The sequence below is a fragment of the Dendroctonus ponderosae genome, unplaced genomic scaffold, assembly GCF_020466585.1.
Source record: "Dendroctonus ponderosae isolate FM_Combo_2020 unplaced genomic scaffold, Dpon_F_20191213v2 Dpon_F_20191213_2, whole genome shotgun sequence".
NCBI classification, from domain to species: domain Eukaryota; kingdom Metazoa; phylum Arthropoda; class Insecta; order Coleoptera; family Curculionidae; genus Dendroctonus; species Dendroctonus ponderosae.
The window spans coordinates 6,725,538-6,745,838 of NW_026018165.1; the positions used below are offsets into that span (position 1 = coordinate 6,725,538).

The following is a 20,301-nucleotide window of genomic DNA, read 5'->3' on the forward strand; positions in this document are numbered from 1 at the left end:
ACAATTCTACCGCCTCAATAAATTCTTTTTCGGGTAATTTTGTATGTTCTTTTATCTCTGCCCATTTATTTTTTATACAACTTATTGAGTAATCTATCGGAATATTTGTATATAATGATACAACATCCAGTGATATTATCCGATGATTCTTTGGTATTTTTTGTTGTTTTATAAACATGTAAGTAAAAATAATTGAACATTTGAACAAAGAATTCTAGTCTCTTCCCAGAATTGATTGTCCTAGCTAATCACCTGTTAAGACCAATTAATCTCAGAATATTTTAAAATGTTGCAATGATTAATGAGAACATTTAAAATTTTTTATTTTTTTTGACTACCTGTTATTTTAGTAAAACTGATGATGGTGGAAAACACCGAAACGTTTTTTTAAATTGATAAATGAACAATAAATAAATGACTGAAGAACCCAGGACTTGATTTTAATTTTGGAATTGAAACACAGTCAGGAAAGTACGTACAATTGAATTTATATCAAACTATTTAAAATTTGTGGACATTAAACAATATATATAACGGGCGCATGATGAACCACTAACTATTTACCAGAAAATATAAATGATTCAAACAAGTGTGTGTTTTACCTCATAGATGGTTTTGTTGTTTTTCTCCATAGCTTTTAGTCCATCCGATCCTTTCCAATTATATAAATTCACAAGATCTTTTACTACCGCAGTATTAAATACATGCATTTTCGTCGTTTTCCTTACAAATGAGTTTTCCAAAATGTGATTTTTCATGACAGTTATAATCATGCAAACCGTATCTGCATCATCATATTGAAGTCCTACAAGAAATATACAACACGTAAGTGCGAGTGAAAGTTAGTGAACAAATTTAGCCAATTACTTCATACAACAATTTGGTGTAATTTTTATCACACAGTTATTGTTGTAAGTTGCAAAAGGTCGTTTAATTATGTATGAAGACAAAAGCAACAAGTTTACAAGTTCAAACAAAACAAACTAAATACTACCAGCCAGAATTAACTTACCTGATATAACACGTGTTAAAAGTCCACTTTTTTCAAGTAAAATTGACAAAATATGCCAGTCACTATCAACCATAAATGCAATTAAAAAATGTATAAAGCTGTCTCGAACACTGTTTTTTTCGCCGGTGGGCTTCGATAGCAGTTCTATATTTGCTGAATGGAACTTAACTTTTAGCAAAATATCTTTGGCCAAATTCGAAGAGAATGTTGCCATAGCTGTGAGCAACTTAAGACAGGCCTAGAATATTTAAACATTTGCATTTACTACATGTCATCAATTAATTAGTTAATTTACTCACTTTTCTCTCTTGTTTTGATGAACTCAGCCCAAGCATTTTGTGAACAACTGATAAATAATTATTGAGCAAGTATCTACAAGATTCATATGCCGAGGTATAATACTGTCCATATTTAGCACTAATTCGCAAAAGTAAATGATTAATTATGTCGAAAACAATCGAAGGTGGTATGGAAGAATCATGTTCAAGGGCCTGAAGCAGTTCTAGGCAATTTCCACCATCTTTGAGATAATCAAAAATATAGTCATGCTTTGAGTTTGATGCCACCAATGCTGAAAACTCAGTTAAAGCTGAAACAAACACAACATTACCAATATACATTAGGTGATTAATTAAGAATAGGAATATTTTGTGCAATAGATAAACGTATGTAACATTCCAAGTCCCCTGGGTGAATATTATGATGATGAAGTTTCTTAGTGATGATTACGAAAAGAAAAAAATTAAATTGTTCGTTTATAATAATACTGCGAGCCCAATGCAAACAGAAAGAAAGTGCGTGTCTAAATAAAAAGTGTACGTTTCCTTAATTATAGAAATATGTGCATACAACTATAACACGCCCTTTTCTCTAGAGAAAATGTATATTGTGATCGATGGCTCCGACTAGACTGTCCAAGAGGATTTTGAAAAACGGAAGCCCAGGTAAATATGAATAAATTTGATTTCTAACCGAACATTTTACAGATTAAAACTACAGTGTGTTTCATTTGATGCCATTCATGATTCATGATACAAATGTTCATTCAAAATAAATCATTCAAAAATATCACGTGTTGTATTTTCGATCACATATCAAGATAGATCTTTGGAAACAGTGATTTGACCCTTTCAAACTTGAAACTGAAAACAATGTTTAGGATAACAAGAGAACCGTTTAGGATAAATGTGGCCCTTTTAAAATATTTAAACAAAAAGTTGAATAAATCGGATCTGTGAATATTCAGCACCATTTAGTTCAAACGTGCCAATTTACGGCTATCAAAACCGAGCTTTTTTTAAAGCATTGTAGCACATTAGCAACATTTTTATGAGTTTTTAGATTCTAACGACAAAACTTGTCGAGACATTTAAAATATCGGAATCTTCATTCTGAAAGCTAGTTTGATAAGATGGTTTCTACATTGTTGATACATGATAATGAGCATGCATTTTCTTTACAAATTCGAATAAATATTAGCCACATTTCTTTCATTTTAATTCGAATTTTTCACTGAAAGAAAATATTTTGGAGGTGAAATATTTTAAATTGCCCCAAAGAACACGGAAAAGAAACCCTGTATTACCTTGCAACTTTTCAGTGGATTGGAGCTGTTTTCTAAATTGCTTTACCGAATACAACTTCGGTTTCTTCTGTTTAGGGGCGACTTCATCGATAGAGTCTTCTAGTGGTCTCTTTTTGCCCACCGGGACATCTTCAGGTACATCGAATTCCATAATTAATTAGTGTATTATGGAAAAAGGGGCCAAACAAGCCAGCACTTCCGCATAACAATGTGTTCAAAAAAGATAGGTTAAACTCGAAAACAAAATTGGGTTAGTTATTGCACTCTCCTTCACCAAGTAAAACAGGAAGCCCGATAAGCAAGGTTGCCAAACTTGCAGCTGTAAAATCCTCAATAAATGTTATTTAATTGTAATTGAATTAATTTCATTACATTTCAATGAATTGAGTTCATTTTTCGCATTATCTAGCAGCTTCTTTATTATTTAATAAATCCATGTTGTTCTAACTTTATTCGATTTATGAAATAATGTTCATACATCCTTACATCTTTTACATCTGTATTTTTCATGGTTTTAATTAAAAGAAAAACACGAAATAGAAATTATATGTATGTTTATTTAGAAACTAATGACAAGTATACTAAATCTAATTAACTCCACCTATAGTGAGCGTACGCCTTATTTGCTTCACATTGTCTGTGCAAATCTTGTTTTCTTCGTATAACTCTTCCAGAATTGTTTGAGGCATCAACCAGTTCTCTGGCCAATTGCGTCCAAAACCGCACAGTTTTCTTGTCTTTTTCTCTGGATGCTTCAATCAGCCACTTCATTCCCAAAAAACGCGAACGATGATGTGAAACAGGTACAGGAACCTAAAATAGAAAAATTAAATCATTATCATTAAATAAATCTTTTATTGAAAATGAAATATCTTACCTGATATTTTACTCCGCCTCTCTTAACAGGCATAAGTTGTAAAAGAGGCATGGAATTGGTCACAGCCCGGTGAAATATTACTTTGGGGTCGAGCTCAATCTTGGCCTTATCCTCCTCTGAGGTGCATTTGTGGAACTTTTCCAGCTGAATTCGTTTAACTTGTTCCAACGATTTTTCAACTAATTGACGAGCAAAGTTTTTCCGGCCGTCTCTCATCAGGTAATTGGTAAAGAGGCTTCAAAATTAAAGTTTCTTTAGCATTTCTTTAAAAGCATAGATGCATGTCACATGCAATTTTCGACCATTCGAAATTAAAATTTACATTAAAGATATGGTTGAATGTTTCAATGAATGGGTAGTTTTAATTACACTTACGAAATATCAGGATCAAAAGTCAATGAACATGTTTGGTTATTAGCAGCAGGCTTTGTTGGTAAGTGCGCGTATTGGTCTATTTCCCCAGATTGGACAAGTTCCTGTTGAACTTCTTTTCTGAATATCGGATCTATGTAAAAGCTAGGGTATATTGCCATGCCATTTTGGAAAATACCTGCACTAGAATACAAACATTTCCGATTAATTAATTTGTACAATGAGCCAATTTTATATTACGTATGATGAGCAATAACAGAAATAGGTGTGTAAAAAACGGTCAAAACATAAAAATCAGGTTTTACAAATTTTATTTATTATATAACAATTATTTATAATAAACATTTGCACCTTTTGTGTAATAAAAATATCATATTCTTTCAATTTCTTGAAAATATTTTTCATCAAAAATAAAAATTATTTATAATGGAGCAATGTAGAAAATTCTGTACGAAATTCGTGTGTGAATTTAAAGGGCAAATTATACGCGATTCGATCAGTTAGGCACTACCGGAGTTTTAGAATATTTTATAGGTTAAGCGAATAAAAACTATCTAACGCTCACATACGCTCATTTGACGAGTAACCATTGATCCATAATCAAATTTCCATGAAGTTCTACAACTAAAAATGCAATAAAAACATATATTCTCACCTGATTGCCTGAATATTCCACTTAAAAAGTTGGCATTTCGCAAACAAACCTTTAGCCGCAGCCATTTCTGTCACTGATCGCGCATGCTATTTTGACCAACTTGATCTGTTCCATCTTTTGCAGTGTGTGCAGATTCCTGGCAAAATTTTCCAGCTAATTTTCCAAGAATTTTCGAAAACCCGATCAAACATTGTTTATTACTTATTTCAAGTTGTTTATGGAATGTCTATTAGCTCCTTCCTGGAGCCAAGGAACTACGCAGTACATGAAAGTTTAATATAGCTCAGTGCAGTGTTTTTGCTGGATCATAAAAGTTCCTATCAAAATGGCAGATCCAGGTAATTATTTATGTTAGTAAAGAAATTAGGCCAAAACCACGCAGTTTTACCCATAATCGAGAAATGTTTGATTTGACCTGCAGAAATAAAATCAGGGTGGGCCCTGATTAGGAAGACATTTAACTCTATTCTATGTGACATTTAATTTTGGATTTCATTCTTTCAATTACAATTGATAATTTACAGCATAAAATGTATCTATTTCTGTGAATTTTTAGGTCAAAACCATATAAATTGTAGTTAAGCAATCAAAAAGGCAATTAAAAATATTATGGCCTTTTATAATATTCAAATAATGTCTCTATTCTATCATATTCTCTCAGCACCTATCTCAGACGCAAATGTATCAAAATATAAATAATTCTACTGATAGCAAATCTCTTTGTAGAGAATGAATGTAAGTCCATAATTTATTATTTAACTGTCTTCCAAGTTTTGGATTTACTCTTTCTTATATTTGCTAAAAACCGTGAAATTGAGGAAACAAAATATTTCAGCTGGTAACAGTTTTCTTTTATCACCCTGTGGACTGTTTAGATTAATACAATAAAGCATTTAAATATTGATGTATAGTTCAAAGTAAGGGATGGATTTTTGCTGGTTAAATATTGTTGCTTGATTTCATTTTGTTAATGGCCTTTAGTTGCAAAATTTGAAAGCAATTGGCAGATTTTGTTAAACATGTTCAGATAAATATTATAAAATTCGATGGAAGACGCTAGAAGCGCTGATACAGAAACAGGAAGGAGAATTTTCTAGTTTATAAGGCTTTGGCGGTCGAAGTAAACAATATCCTCTCCTTATAGATAATCTCTTTATTTGCAACTTTTCTAAGTCAGTTTTCGATCTTTTTTCACTCATTGAATTTGATCACTTTTCCATACAATAACGAAGGAAGCAATCTTAGTTTGCATTCCTAACATCTCCCTCTATACCGTTGCTGGACGGGCAAAAATCAATATCCTTTTGCCAAAATTTAGTTTTAGGGAAAATAGCTGCTCAAATCCCTACTGCTTATGTTTGCGTATAGGCATCGGTATTTAAATAAATCAGTGCGAGCAATGCTCATTGCTGTTTGGTAGATTTATTGTAAAATAAAACGGTATATGCATATAACAGTCACAAATGACACACTGAATATACATTGCCCGCAGGACAATTTGTTGTTTTAATTAGCTCTTAGAGGCAATTAATATTCATCAAGGGAACTATGAATATTTACTATTAATTGCCTAAAATATATCTTGTTCTATGAATAGCAGCTTCTTTTTTATATAGCTCTTAATTTATTCGTTTCAAAATGTTTCTATTTACCCTCAAACCATTATTTGATGCAAAATTGTCTAAAAGTGGATTTACACGCTCAAGCCATGTGCACATACTGGCTTGCACAAGCCAAATTTGAGCAAATAAACTGAACGAAAATTTGTAGTTTTACACGCTCATTTCGTTTTACAGAAATGTAAAGTGAGGCACCCAAAATTGTATTTGTTGTCAACAAGGAGAAAAATGTGGGCGAAGAACTGACTAGATTGTTTTGTACATACACAGACTAAAATTTTTCCAAAAAATAGATAAAATTTTGGCATCGGATGGGAACTGGCGCCGGCACCGATACATCTTTTTCATTTGTTAGCAGAGACCGGCTCCTGCCGTTCTTACTTTTGTCTGCATCCCTTTTCCTAATTCAAATTTATGGCTTTATTTTTCTTTTCAATCTAAGACTTATTGTCACAAGCTGCAGATTTTATTTGAAAAATTTCCGAACATATGTAGGCGATTTCAAGCTTATTTTTACAATGGCGTTCTGAACAAAATTATCCATTAATCCAAACGGTTATTTAAATCAATAAAAAGTTTGATAATATGTGGAACAAGGGTAATATTAGGAAATAAAGACATACATTTTAATGATAACACAGGGTGAGTCAGCGAAGCGAGACCCCCCTCTTAGATTATACAGAAATAGCGACTGAAAAAAAAACGTTCATATAAAAGTGTTGTGGTTGTCGAAAAGTATTTGTTTCTGTTACTTTGAACTATACCGAGTAGCTCAAAATAAAGTTATGACAGTCAACTTTAGTTTTTTTAATTTTTAATGAAACTGCCCACTTTGTAATCCAGATTCAGGTTCTACATTGAATTCGAAGTATGTATTTTTTGTATAACATACTATGTGAATTAATTTAATGGTTTTGGACATCACGACATTTGAATATGGGAACGCAACAACAGTAAACTTTATTATTTTTTTTCCAAAATAAACGATATAATTTTAAAAGTATATTAAAGCAAATGTTCAAATGTATTGCCATTTTTCCTGAGGCATAATTCTAATCATATAACGTTGTTTGCGCATCTAACACTCGTCTGACTCTCTAGTTCATATCCTCGGGGTCAGTTGGAGGAACCTTGGTAGACCTTTTCTTTGACATGTCCCCAAAGAGAAAAGTCACAAGGAGTGAGATCAGGTGATCTGACTGGCCAATGAATGTCGGCGCCCCTTCTTATCCGTCTATGAGGATATGATCGATATAACAAGTTACGCACATTAAGGGCAAAGTGGGGGGAAGCGCCGGCATGTTGAAACCAAATATTTGGCCGAATATTCAGAGAAACTTTCTCCACATAGTTCTTGAGTTCATTCGTTAAAAATTGCAAGTACATATCGTCATTTAAGTTCCCTTCGAAAAAGAAATGCCTTCTCAATATTCCACCCCATACATTTATTCCGGTTCGTCGCGGTTCCTATTGTGGATTTGATGTACTATAATAATGCAAATGATGTCTATTTACATCTCCATTACTTCGAAACTGGGCTTCGTCTGTAAATAAAATTTCAGCCAGGAATGATATATTGTCATTAACTTTCACTTGTAACTAACTGCAGAAATGTCTTCTATTATTGAAGTCATCTCCATGAAACTCTCGAGTTAAGTGGATGTGGTACAGATGATATAATCCTAACTACTGATCTTTGGCTTACACTAAGATCATTGGCTTCCTATATTAACCTGTGGATTTACCACCAATCACATCAATTTCTTGATCTTCGCTGACAATAAATTCCTTTTTCATTCTTTTCGTGTATCCTACATTTCCAGTCTGCCTAAAACGAAATAGGGCTTTTCGCAGAACTCCACGGCTAGGTTGTCTTCTAGTAGGATATTTATTGCGACAAATCACATAATTTACTAAGTTATAGGTATAAATAGTTAACTACAATAAGTGTTGATGCTTCAAGTGTAGACCAATAGACCCAAACTAATCGTGTTCGTACTCATTTACAAATCGTTTTCATACGGATAAGCTTAAGTGGATGTTATTTCCTTACTTAAAAAAAGGGTCGTCCCCTTACAAGCTAGATCTCTTATTATTCTAGACAAATCATTTGATTTTTACTACTAGTTCTTTTTACACGTAAAATTTATTGACCCCATTTTATTGATTGAATCAATTGAAACTTCTTTTCAGGGCCTAGAAAGCAAACTCTTCTTAAAATGGATTTTCCGCAAACGAGTTTATCAAACTCATTCCCAATGCGTTTGGGAAGTGGACAGCCCGCAGATAAGGGTGGATTAGCGGCTACTTCCAGTAGGCCAAAAATGTGCCTGCCTGTCACAGTTAAGCCAAAAGATCCTGCAATTACACGAACTGCGTAAGTGAAATTTACTGGAGCAGGACAATGAGCAATTAGGCCTTGGTCTGCTATCTTTTGAGACAGTGTTAAAAATCCAATTAAATAAAAATTCCAGTTAACCATCGGTGGCATGCTTGAATTGCACCCCAAATTTTTCGTTGTCTCATTAGAATTTGCATAGGCTGTACTTGTCTAACCTGTATGGGACTCATAATTACTTTTGCTTTAAAAAGTATGTAAGGTGGAATTCAAATTTAAGAGCATTTTCACTAAGACGAAATGTTATTTAAATTATAATTAATTTGATAAAATTTGATGTATTTTTACAGTACTCGTCAAGTTGATAGAAGCCGTTTAAGGTAAAGATATTTTGTTGTGCTTGAATTTGTGTGGTTTTTTTGTGTGTGACTTGGAATTGGAAAGTAGATGATTTATTTTCTTTATATTTTATCTAATACTACATTGCACAATTATTGGGAAAATATAAATTGATTCTGTTAGACTCTCAAGGAACGAATATATATTATGAAGACCTTATTTAGTTGCAAAAAAGATATACGCTAAGCCCTATTGTTGATACTCTGATTTTTGCATGTGAAAGTTTTCTTATCTTATATATTTTATTATTATTTTTAACAATAGCGCAGATAACCGTTATAATTATTGATATTTTGGAACGTTGTCGTTTTTTACAGAGAAGCCAAATTGAAGATGTGCCATTCAATGAATGCGACTGGAAAGCTAAAAATTGCAGGAACTACTTACGACTTTACGTCAGATGATCTGCAGGACTTAGGAGAGATAGGTAAAATAAAATGCTTAGCCATAGAAAAATAATGTCCTAACATTTGCGCTATTCTATATAAGGACGCGGCGGTTTTGGAACAGTAAATAAGATGATTCACCGTAAATCAAACACCACAATCGCTGTCAAACGGATAAGATCAACAGTTGATGAAAAGGAACAAAAGCAACTTTTAATGGACTTGGATGTTGTAATGAAAAGCAACGAATGCAACTACATTGTACAGTTTTATGGGGCACTGTTTAAAGAGGCAAGAATTTAAACGCTTAATTTTTATAGTGTAAAAACGTGTTTTTTATATACAGGGCGATTGTTGGATTTGCATGGAGTTAATGGACACTTCTTTAGACAAATTCTATAAATTCATTTATGAAAGACTGAATGACAGCATACCCGAACCTATTCTCGGGAAAATAGCTTTGGCCACAGTTAAAGCTCTCAACTATTTAAAGGAAGAATTGAAAATCATCCATCGGGATGTAAAGCCAAGCAACATCCTGTTGGACAAGAATGGTTTGTTGATTTACTTTACATCTGGACCTATTACCAATTCCTGCAGACTTGGGTGTATGTAAACTAGAAATTTTTGTATTTTTTTAGGAAACATAAAATTATGTGACTTTGGCATCTCTGGTCAGTTGGTGGATTCAATAGCCAAGACCAAAGACGCTGGTTGTAGACCTTACATGGCGGTAAGTAAATTATTTATGTCGATTTTAATATATATAGGGTGACCCCAACAAAACGCTTAAATGAAACGAAGGCATGCCAAGTGCCGACTTTACAACTAGTGTTTTTTCCTGTTTTTTGGCATATCAGAGTTTTGTAGTCGCGTGATTAAGTCGGTGTCGAATAGATGTTGTGCGCGACTTAAGCACGCGTCTCATAGATAATATACCTACTTATATCTTTATTTTTTTGTATGTTTTGCTTGTTTGGTTCTGTGCTACTTGTGGAGGAAACTGCAATAAACCAAGTTAGAGATTTCCGGGAAATACTATAAAAAATGTGAGCATCGGCCAAACTATCCATATGCTGGGGCAGGCCCGGAAATCCATAATGAGAATTAATTTTTCATTGTATAATAATAATAATTATAGTCAGCCGTCATCTACTTTAACTGCTCGAGTTATTTCTGCGTCAGTCAGTTAGAGCAAACGATCGCCCTACCCATAGTCCCCTGTACAAGCGACTTCGCAGACTTTGTGAGGATTTTGTCCCCTAACAAAACGTGACGACAAAGTAACAGTTCCTGCAAAAGCAGGACCTCTTAATTTTCCTGCTGCTCTTCTCCAATACTCCATTTCTATAGCGGACAGCATTTTCTGTGTTCTGTCTTTGATTGGACAGATAATCGACTTCTGAACTGTACATAACAATACTTTTTACGATGATGTTATACAGGGTGTGGCGGAATGTATATATTTTTTTAATTTTAAAACTAAAAGTTGTTCTTTTTTTAATCGATTCTCAGGTGGCTCCTTTAGAGGCTCGTAATCAACCGACGCCCTCAAAGTTAACATAACCCAGGCCATCGCTCAAATCCAGCCGGATTTATGCGGCAGAGTCATAGAAAATTGGATCTCTCGGATACGGCGGTCATTTGAATGTAATATCTCTGTTTCATACATAATAGCATACACGGGACATGCAAATAAAAAAAGAATTTCGTCAATACCTCACACATGTGAGGGTATTGGTTGTATCTGCAGTGATCAATTTCTTCTATCCCTGTGTCTTTCAGAAGTTGTTGGTGAAGATTTTGGCCTTGATAAGGAAAGAGAATTTTGGCTTCCAGAATATAGTGATCACTTCCGCATGTTGGTCCGCGTTCTGCTTTGAATTAACGTCTTGGATTTTTAGTTTAGTCTTTTGTCTAGTAATAAGATAATCGATTGCTGATTTGAGATATTGGGAGGGTTTGGTCTAGGTGAATCTTTGTATTTCCCTGTGTTGGAAAAAGCCATTTTATCGGTTTCCATTGTCTTTAACAATCTCTTCTCCGAATCGGCCCACCGTCAGATCATTAAACTTTTTACCTGTTCTGCTGTTTATGTCTCCCAATATAACAATTTCTCTATATGTGCTGACTGTTAATATTTCGTTTTAATATTGTTCGAAGAACTTGTCTTTTTCGGTTACGTTGTCATCATCGTTTATTGCATATATTCCAAAAATCGCCAGTCTAACTCCTTTAATTGTTATAATTAATTTTTATCAGCCGTTCGTTTATAGCTTCTCAGTTGGTAATAAATTTTCTAAATTTATTGTTGACCAAAATGGATTCTCCTCGTTGTGTATGTTTTTCCTTATTTTCCGCTATAGAAATGGTCGTATTGTCCCAGGTTTTCAGATTCTTTCCCAGACTTGGGACTGGTATTGCGGAGTTTAATTTGTTTCAATTTCTTTCATAAATAACCAATATCCTTATTTGCAAAAACGTAATTTACAGGTAGGTGGATAACAAAGTGCAACCCGTGATTACATAATTTGAATAATGCAATTATTGATTTTTCGATTTTGTTTTTAAGCCTGAACGTATCGATCCTCAAACTGCTAAAGGCTACGACGTGCGAAGTGATGTGTGGTCTTTGGGTATCACTTTGATGGAAGTGGCTACTGGTCATTTTCCTTATAAAACATGGTCTAGCGTGTTCGATCAACTTCATGAAGTTGTTCATGGGGATCCTCCTCGCCTATCAGCCAATGCCAATCGATTTACTGCCGAATTCATCAATTTTGTTAACACCTGCCTGATTAAGCAGGAAAACCTGCGGCCGAAATACAACAAATTATTGCAGGATCCGTTTATACTTAGAGCCACTCAGGATAAAGATGTTGATGTAGCTGCGTATGTTACAAAAATCATGGATGAAATGGCCAATAATGGAATAAGCGCGTTTACCACCAACTTGCAGTAAGACATTCAGTTAGTAGGTAGAAACATATGATGTTCCAAGTGATGGAGTATAATAATGGTAATGCAATATGTCCGTATATATTTTTAAATCATCCAGTTTTCAACTGAAGTATGAACGATTCAACATCCAGAACATGTGTTATTTTCTGTGATATGCACTTACCAACTGTGTGGTCAACTTATGATAGTGCTCAAGTAAATTTAATTGAGTGATTGGCCACATCTGGGATAGTTATTGATGTTGATTGGTGCTCTCAGATCTTGATGGTCGAGAACTATCAATCAATGTTCCATGAGAAGTTTATTACTTCACTTGTTCACTGCACTGTACATAATATACATACATGTTATAATTTTATTATATGGAATTGGTCCGTATGAGATTATTGTAAATGTTCTGATAGTTAAGTCCATTATAGTAAGTGTTGACTTGTTAGCGCCAACCTGTTAATCTATCTTGTTAACTGGTGTTGGGCTTTCAGTTTTATTAGATCAAAGGCAAATTGATAGTTACAAATTTGATAAAAGGGAAAGCACATGTTTTTTAGCAACTAGACGTTCAATAAACGAACTCAGGTGATTCAATAATAATTACTACTCGTAAAACCTAGGTAACTTTTTCAAAGATTACCACTAAAGCATCTTTTCTTTTACAAAAATTCTCTTTAATGCTTGTCGAATTCTACCCCCGATTAATTGTTTTCCATTGATATTTATCAATGGAAAACAAATAATTGAAGGTACTTAATAATACAGTAATTGGAGGAAACAATTAACACACCCTTTCATTTGAAAGGGCCTGTTTGTTCCATTTGTTACCCCATTCTTTTAAGATTGGGCACAAACTACTTAAACGATTAGCAGCTTTAGAGCTAGCACTCACTTTAAAATAAATGTTGTTACTAACTTGTGAGTTACGTTTTGCCATGGTCTCTGGTAGACTAATGATATTTTAATATAAGGTGATACATTTGTATGACTAAGGGTCCTATTCTGTAACTATTCCGTTAAAAATTAAGGGCCTTCAAAAATTAAATTTTTAACGGTCCGTTATATCGCAATCGACTTGTAAATAAAATATATTTTAGCGGAGTCCGTTAAAGTTTTTGAATAATAGTAAGTGGCCACATCGAAATCCACCCTAAATTTATAATGTTAACTTGAAATTGTCTAAAGTAAACCCTCGAGCTCGTATCTGCCTCAAGACTGGCCGTTTAGATTGTTTTGTCATTTCCGTTGTCGATTTTGAATATAGTTAGTTACAAAAGTCCAAAAGGCACTTATCATAAATTTCTTGGAGGAAAATTTGATATTCATGCATGGTAAACAAGACCAACTCAATTACCATCAAATAAAAAGTCTGTGGCAAACACATACAAATTAATTAAATAAAGTTGGACCACCAAAAACATGCAGTCAGTGGAAGATTTGGAAATACAATCCAGTTCTCCCATAAATGCGAGTAAATTACGTCTGTAACTTCGGCAATGCATCGACTTATGCTCTGTTGACTCATAGTTATTGTACAACCTTGCTATGTAGTTCCTTGGTAACTTCCAGTGGTATAAAAACGTAAAGTAGCTAATATTTTTGTTGGGTTTGAAATTGTTGTACTTCTTTTAAGATCTGGCATGTGTTGGCTTATCAAGTCAATTATGATTCTAGTTGAATTTTTGTTAAATCAAAAAATGTATTTCAATTTACTGGTGTCTCGAAGGTTTCTATAATGTAGACGAAGTTACTCTTCATACTGTGCAGAAAAATTGTTTAGCAGATCAAACAGCAAGGACAACATTTTACAGTACCTTTCATCATTTTCGATGATTTGTTCTCTCAGAACTTCTCCACCAATATCGTAAAACGCCACTTCAAAAATTGTACTGAAGCAACTTCTTTAAACACTTATATTTGAGATCAAATCATCATTAAACATAAGCGGTTGGCCGATATTTTTAACGGAATTAGGTTATATTTTTAACGGACAAAAGTGTTACAGAATGTCAATTGCAAATTAAGCGGTCGTAAACGTCCGTTAATTTTTCACGGAATAGTTGCAGACGTACAAAATACCCTAAGTATCGAACATTCATTCACTACTCTTTCGCGTTGAAACCTTCCACAGGCACATTTAAGCGTTGATTGAAAGAGTACAATACTCTTTCAACCAACGGTTTAAATGAGTTTTAACAATGTAGTGTACCTATCGAAACGCGCGTCAGGCGTAAAATAAAGTGTCGAAAAGGCATTAAAACAGGGTCAGGCAACGTTGATATTGAAAAATCACCTTATTTTAACATGTCAAAAGTGTTTTTGTGATTTTAATTTATTAGAAGACTTTATTGTTTAAATTAGACTGTAACAACGTATCGAAGTTACATCGTCTAGGATGTAACGTATTAGGATCAATGCATTTAATAGATAATTATTTGATTTCTAAAGATTTTTTAATGATTTTCTCAGTAGATAAGTAATCAAATGGATGTTGCAATTTCAATTGGAATCATAGTACATATATGTCTAATCAGTATCAAAGGCAATAGTTAACTTCTTTGTAATGAACACTAAAGGTTTGAACAAAATAATGAAACATAATAGGGTGATTCTCTTGGTAGCGCCTCCATACTGCAAACATTTATAATATTATGCAATGTAAAAACAGTTATGTAGCTTGTAATATTACTTCTGTAATGCAATGTTATTTAACACTTTGTTTTGGTGTTGTAAGCAATATAAAAAACTTAGTTGTTTTATCCTGAAAAGTACGTTTATATACTTTTATCACAATTAATCTGTATAATATCCTAGTAATATACAATTTTATTATAAAATCCTTGTCGTTTTTCGAAAAAACTTTATTTGTCACTATCTTTATATTTACAATACAAATTACCTCTACAGCCCATTTTCTGGGATTTTTATTGAGATTGCATATTCGGCCATTGCATTCCACACTTGGGATCTTTCAATGCTGTCGTATGTTTGTCGAAAATCTATGAATGGACATTACGGTTGAACTCTCATGCTTTTCCTAGTAATTGCCTTACTGTAAAAAGCTGGTCAATAGTGGATCTAAGTTTCTTGAAGCTTGCCTGATATTCCCTGAGTCTGGAGTCAGTCTATCTAAGACTTTGTAGGCCGTATTGATGAGTGAGATTTCCCTGTAGTTTGAGCACTTTGTCTTCTCACCTTTTTGTGGATTGGTATTATGATGCTTTTTTGCCACTTTGTTAGTATTGTCCCCTCTTTCCATATCAAAATAATTAGTTTGTGTAATTGTCGGTATAACGATTCAGCTCCGTACTTTAATAGTTCTGATGGTGGATGTTATCCGATCCAGGAGCTTTTGAGTTTAAATTTTTTTTTACTGCCTTTTGAATTTATTCTAAGAATATGAAGGCTTTCACGGCCGGTTAAACATTTAGGAATGTTTTGCGGGCTTTGAAGCCGTGGTCTATGGGAATTTCTTCCTGACGTTTCGTCCACAACTGCGGTGGACATTATCAAAGGCGATGAAGCAGTGGGCAAAGTCATCTCCCGTGCTTTCCGACTAAGACTGTCTGTCTTGACTAAGACTTGTCTCACAGCCCAGAACGCCAGATCATCAGCTCTGGGTGTGCGTAAGAGAGCAGTTCCCAAAGCTCACCAAAAAAGAAAAAAACCGTCAACATCCAGTGTGCGATTTTCATTCCAAATGAATTTCTGTTCCAGTTCTTGTTCATATTTTTATTCTGGATTCGGTAGTTTGTGGTTTGATTAGTTATTCGGTTTTTCGATATTCTGATTTGAAGTTTGGCTTTTACCAGAAATTTATCTGTATCTCCTTCTACGTTGGATACCCAGGTTTGTTTATGGCTGTCGTTATGAGGGAAGATTGTGGCTTTTATTAGCATGTTGTTAACTGATGCTTATTATATTAGTCTTTGTCCGTCGTCATTGGATATATTGTCAAGGCTATGTTGACCTACCTATTATCGGCATTAAGTTCTTTGCCTATTTTTGCGTTGAAATACCCGCATAGTACTATCACAGTGGCGTAGCGAGGGGTGGGCAAGGGAGGCATCGTGCCTCGGGCGCTACTCACAAAGGGGCGCTAAATGATCCGCAAAATAAAAAATTGCTTGGTCGAATTATTTCGAATGAGGATAGAGGGGCGCTAAAAACCTATTGTGCCCCGGGCGCGAGTTCAGCTTGAGTCCTTAGTGACTTCGTTCATGTCTTCTGTAGGAGCATATACTGATAATAAGGATATGTTATACCAATATGCCTTTATTCGGATGTAGCAGAGTCTATCACTTATGGGTTCAAAGCGCAGAACACTGTTTATAAGCTGCGCTTTTATGACGAAACCAGCTCCATACTCATGTCGCCCACTCTGATTTCCACTGAAAATACCACAGATTTACTCATTCTTAGGTTCCTTATTTGGCTGTTTTTTATTAAATGTCAATTATATTCCTCTCTCCAATTTATTAAAGTATCAAACCAAGCATATCACTTACTAATTGGAGTATTTAAAACAGTATCGTGTTTTCGGATAGTTTGAGTGCTTACGTTCGAAATCGAAAATAACAAAGTACAACCTATAATGCACCTAAGTAATCAGTTGAAGAACTTGATAAGATACTTGAAGGAGAAAGTAAATAAAATACGTGTAGTGCCATTATATAAATAGGTAGACACTCCAACTGGACCTTTAGACGTATATGAATATCCTTAGCTAAAGAAGGTGGGATTGAAAGCATATCTTAATTAAATTTATTGGTGTTATTTGGTTAACTGTGTCTTAGGTTGTTACAGATTTCCACCATGAAGTTCATTTCTGCCTTGGCCATTTTATTGGTTGTGGCCGTGATGGCTCAAGGAGGCGAATACACTGAGCGTTTCTTGACGCTTTACAACACCATTATAGATTCTAAGAGCGGCTACTTTTCTAAGGAAGGAATTCCTTATCACAGCGTTGAGACTTTGATGATTGTTAGTATTGACTATGGTCACGAAACTGATTCTGAAGCTCAAAGGTACTTTATTTTTAGTCTTAACTGTATAGTCTTGTCCCTCATTCATTTTAATTACTTTCACATTTTTGTATATATCGTATATCTAGGGCCTTCATTTCCTCACAATTTTGTGTTGGAAAATATTCCTCATGTTCTTTGCTAGAAATTAAACAATAAATACGCTTTTATTTTTTATTATCTTATAAATACAAATTATTTTATCTGTTATTTTTTAAAATTGCTCATTTTTCATTAGTAAATTGATTGTTGGTTCTTTTGTGTTTTCGGGTAATAAGATTTGGATCCTGGTGTATGAGATTGATTTTAAATATTGCATGGATGGTGGATTTAAAAAAATACTATACAAAAAACTTATTTGAATGATGAGGTTTTGTTTTTTATAACTATAAATTAATATACATTCAGGATATGTCTACACGAATCTAGTGGTTTTAATAATTTCCAGTTTAAACCGTTTTAAGGCTCTGGAATATGAAATTTAATTTTTTTATGGAGCTTGATTCAAAATGTTTGTCCTAAATAAGATTGTCTGAAAAGTTAATTTCTAGAAATATATTTTTTATTGGACTTATAGCATTAAAATTAAAACTTTACCTTATTATTTTCACACATCAACACTGTAATAATAATACACATCAAGTCTATACCGAAATTTAGAACTGTACCTAAGAACTTAAAAATATGAATATTTTAAGTTGTTTTGCCAAAGATGAGTGTGTTTGTGAATCTAAGTAAGTTGGATGCTATTTGACATCACAAAATACTTCTCTTCTGTAAAAAATTTAACGGAAATCGTTTTCATTGTGGATTTTGTCGATTGCAACATGTTAAAGGTCGGTAAGACATTTGCTATTGAAATAATTCAGCTAATTATTATTTCGGAAAACATATAAAATTTTCAATTAAAGTATGACAAAAATATAATATCAAAACATATTCGGTTGATTTGTTTTAAGGCTTTTGGGGAGGAACACATTGGCAAAAGCTGAAGAACTGTATCGACACTTATTTTCATTTTATAGCAAGTGTTTAAGAAATGTTGTCCAACACTCTTTGTAGTAATGTAGATAACTTTTCAAAAAACGTCCCGAGATTTTTTATGTATAAATCTCTGTTGTCTGCGAGTATCAAATATATTTTAAATTAATTTTACATAAGAATGTTTAAGTGTATTTACGCTACTTATCACTTATTACTAGTTTTAGGGTTTTTATACTTAGCTTAGTTGTAAACATGGAATTGCAAAACGTGTAAAAATATGGAAAAAATAGCTCCTAAGCTCTTATATGAAATTATACAGTTTTCCTTAAACGGTCATAAAGGGGTTGAAACATTAGTCGGATCACAGAAAATATTAAAAACTTAATAGCAGATTATTTTCTTACGATTATAAATGCAAAAAAGTATATATAAGCTAAATTTTAAAACTCGACAAACCGATAGGTTTGGTCATAAATTTAAGAACTATGTATCAGTTAATTAATTGGAAATGTGGCTTCTATTTTTTGTGCGATTCTTGTCGTTAATGTAATCTTTCTTATATTTTTTTTCAACACGTAAACTTATCAGATATGCAAAACTGTAACGCCAATTCATGTATTTACTGCTAACAAATTCTTAGAAAATTAATCAGTACATTTAACTGTTAAAACTTATTAAACATTCGCCTACGTAAGCACGTACACGCACTTTTTAGGTGTTAATCAATGCATATTTTTTTAGGAAAACTGTAAACATAAGTGTTTGTAATTATGCGGCATTAACTCTTTCTCGATGTCATGTTTTTGAGTCGAAATTATCAAATATAAATATTGCGACTATAAATTAATCTCTGTCATAGACAATTTTTTGTTTTAGTTACAATCTTTGGCTGAAAGCTATGTATGGAGCCATATCTGGTGACTTTTCGCATTTCAACCAAGCCTGGGACGTTCTTGACGGTTACTACGTTCCAGAAGTCCAATACAACAACGAAAAGTAATTAATATTACTTTGAATAGCATTCATTTTTTTTTATATTGCAAATGTGTTTTAGATACAACCCAGAAGCTGGTGGTGAGAGTAACGGTGTTACTGTTGGCATCGATCCTCTTGGTGCTGAATTAACTTCATCTTATGGAGACAGTAGACTGCGAGTTATGCATTGGCTTTTGGATGTAGACAATGTTTATGGATTTGGAAATGTGCAAGTAATTATTTTAGTTTTGGGTGATCTGGCTAGATTAATTATCCGACCTCTGCTTCTAGGGTAAATGCGAAGAAGGTCCGTCGGAACCTGGGCCCTCCTTTGTTAATAACGGGCCCGGGTCACTTTGGCAAGGAATCACCTATCCTACTTGCGACACGTTCAAATATGGTGGAGATGTTGGCTTTTCGGTAAGAATCTTTAATTTCAAAGCTGCCTAATGCAATGAGCAACAATTTTAGTGGTATGCTTCTGTTCCCAATTGGGGATACAGTGCAGCTCCGGACGCTGATGCTCGATCTATTTTAGCAGCCTTCTGGGCCTCACAGTGGGCAACGGAACAAGGAAAACTTGGCGATATTTCCGAAACTTTGTCCAAAGCCTCAGAGTTGGGAGACTATCTGAGATATACACTTTTTGACAAGCATTTCAAGCAGGTATTGATGGAGGGTTGCACACATTGTCTCCTGTTATACAACATTGCTGTTCCTTCTAGGTAGGAAACTGTATCGGCAAAACTGCCTGTCCTGGTGGAGAAGGCAAAAGTAGCGCCCATTACTTGATTTCCTGGTATATTGGATGGGGAGGATCGATTGACTCTTCTGGAGCATATTCCTGGCGAAAGGCCAGTTCAGAGGGACATATTGGATACCAAAATCCCATGGCTGCTTACGCGCTTGTCAACGACCCTAACTTAAGGTAAATATTATTTTCTACGCAAACAGTTTTTTAGACATTATTGTTTAGGCCAAAAAGTGCATCTGCTGTAGAAGACTGGCAAAATTCTCTGGAAAGACAACTTGAACTGTACAAATGGGTTCAGACCAGTGAAGGTCCTCTAGGTGGTGGCGTAACTAACTCCTGGAACAATGCTTATGATGAGCCTCCAGCTGA

The 20,301-nt window shown here is 34.0% G+C and overlaps 3 protein-coding genes across 4 annotated transcripts in view; 1 reads left to right on the plus strand and 2 right to left on the minus strand.

The window, feature by feature from the left end:
- Nucleotides 1–2,853, minus strand: part of LOC109538334 (nucleolar pre-ribosomal-associated protein 1) — a 12,944-nt gene extending 10,091 nt beyond the window's left edge. Inside the window, exons 1-4 of one of the 2 annotated variants that reach the window (XM_019905532.2) lie at nt 2,598–2,853; nt 1,312–1,601; nt 1,013–1,250; nt 603–805 (exon numbers count right to left, since the gene is read on the minus strand). In XM_019905532.2, the coding sequence (XP_019761091.2) occupies nt 603–805; nt 1,013–1,250; nt 1,312–1,601; nt 2,598–2,748 (882 nt within the window). In that variant the 5' untranslated portion in view covers nt 2,749–2,853. Of the gene's footprint in view, nt 1–602; nt 806–867; nt 953–1,012; nt 1,251–1,311; nt 1,602–2,597 lie in introns of those variants that run through there. The other variant, XM_048663673.1, reaches the window with a different exon arrangement.
- A 281-nt stretch (nt 2,854–3,134) lies between these two features.
- Nucleotides 3,135–4,580, minus strand: LOC109538315 (28S ribosomal protein S7, mitochondrial). Its single transcript, XM_019905492.2, has 4 exons — nt 4,502–4,580; nt 3,850–4,029; nt 3,475–3,709; nt 3,135–3,410 (listed from the first exon to the last, which is right to left on the minus strand). The coding sequence occupies exons 1-4, from the start codon at nt 4,564–4,566 to the stop codon at nt 3,189–3,191; spliced, it is 702 nt and encodes a 233-aa protein (XP_019761051.1). The 5' UTR covers nt 4,567–4,580; the 3' UTR covers nt 3,135–3,188.
- Nucleotides 4,581–4,740: 160 nt separating this feature from the next.
- The window catches only part of LOC109538313 (exoglucanase B), a gene marked incomplete in the record, with an annotated part of 30,276 nt that continues 14,715 nt past the window's right edge, over nt 4,741–20,301 (plus strand). The window contains 14 exon segments of the mRNA XM_048664193.1: nt 4,741–4,839; nt 8,314–8,497; nt 8,809–8,838; nt 9,175–9,284; nt 9,347–9,534; nt 9,590–9,797; nt 9,885–9,976; nt 17,002–17,222; nt 19,080–19,199; nt 19,258–19,411; nt 19,470–19,598; nt 19,650–19,844; nt 19,904–20,106; nt 20,155–20,301. Coding sequence (XP_048520150.1) covers nt 4,827–4,839; nt 8,314–8,497; nt 8,809–8,838; nt 9,175–9,284; nt 9,347–9,534; nt 9,590–9,797; nt 9,885–9,976; nt 17,002–17,222; nt 19,080–19,199; nt 19,258–19,411; nt 19,470–19,598; nt 19,650–19,844; nt 19,904–20,106; nt 20,155–20,301 — 1,994 coding nt within the window.

Coding starts and splice junctions, on each gene's coding strand:
- LOC109538315 (XM_019905492.2), bottom strand. CDS start 4,566: ATGGCTGCGGCTAAAGGTTTGTTTGCGAAATGCCAACTTTTTAAGTGG. Junction 4,030..4,501: donor TGGAATATTCAGGCAATCAG/GTGAGAATATAT, acceptor TTTGTATTCTAG/TGCAGGTATTTTCCAAAATG. Junction 3,710..3,849: donor ACTTTTGATCCTGATATTTC/GTAAGTGTAATT, acceptor TTAATTTTGAAG/CCTCTTTACCAATTACCTGA.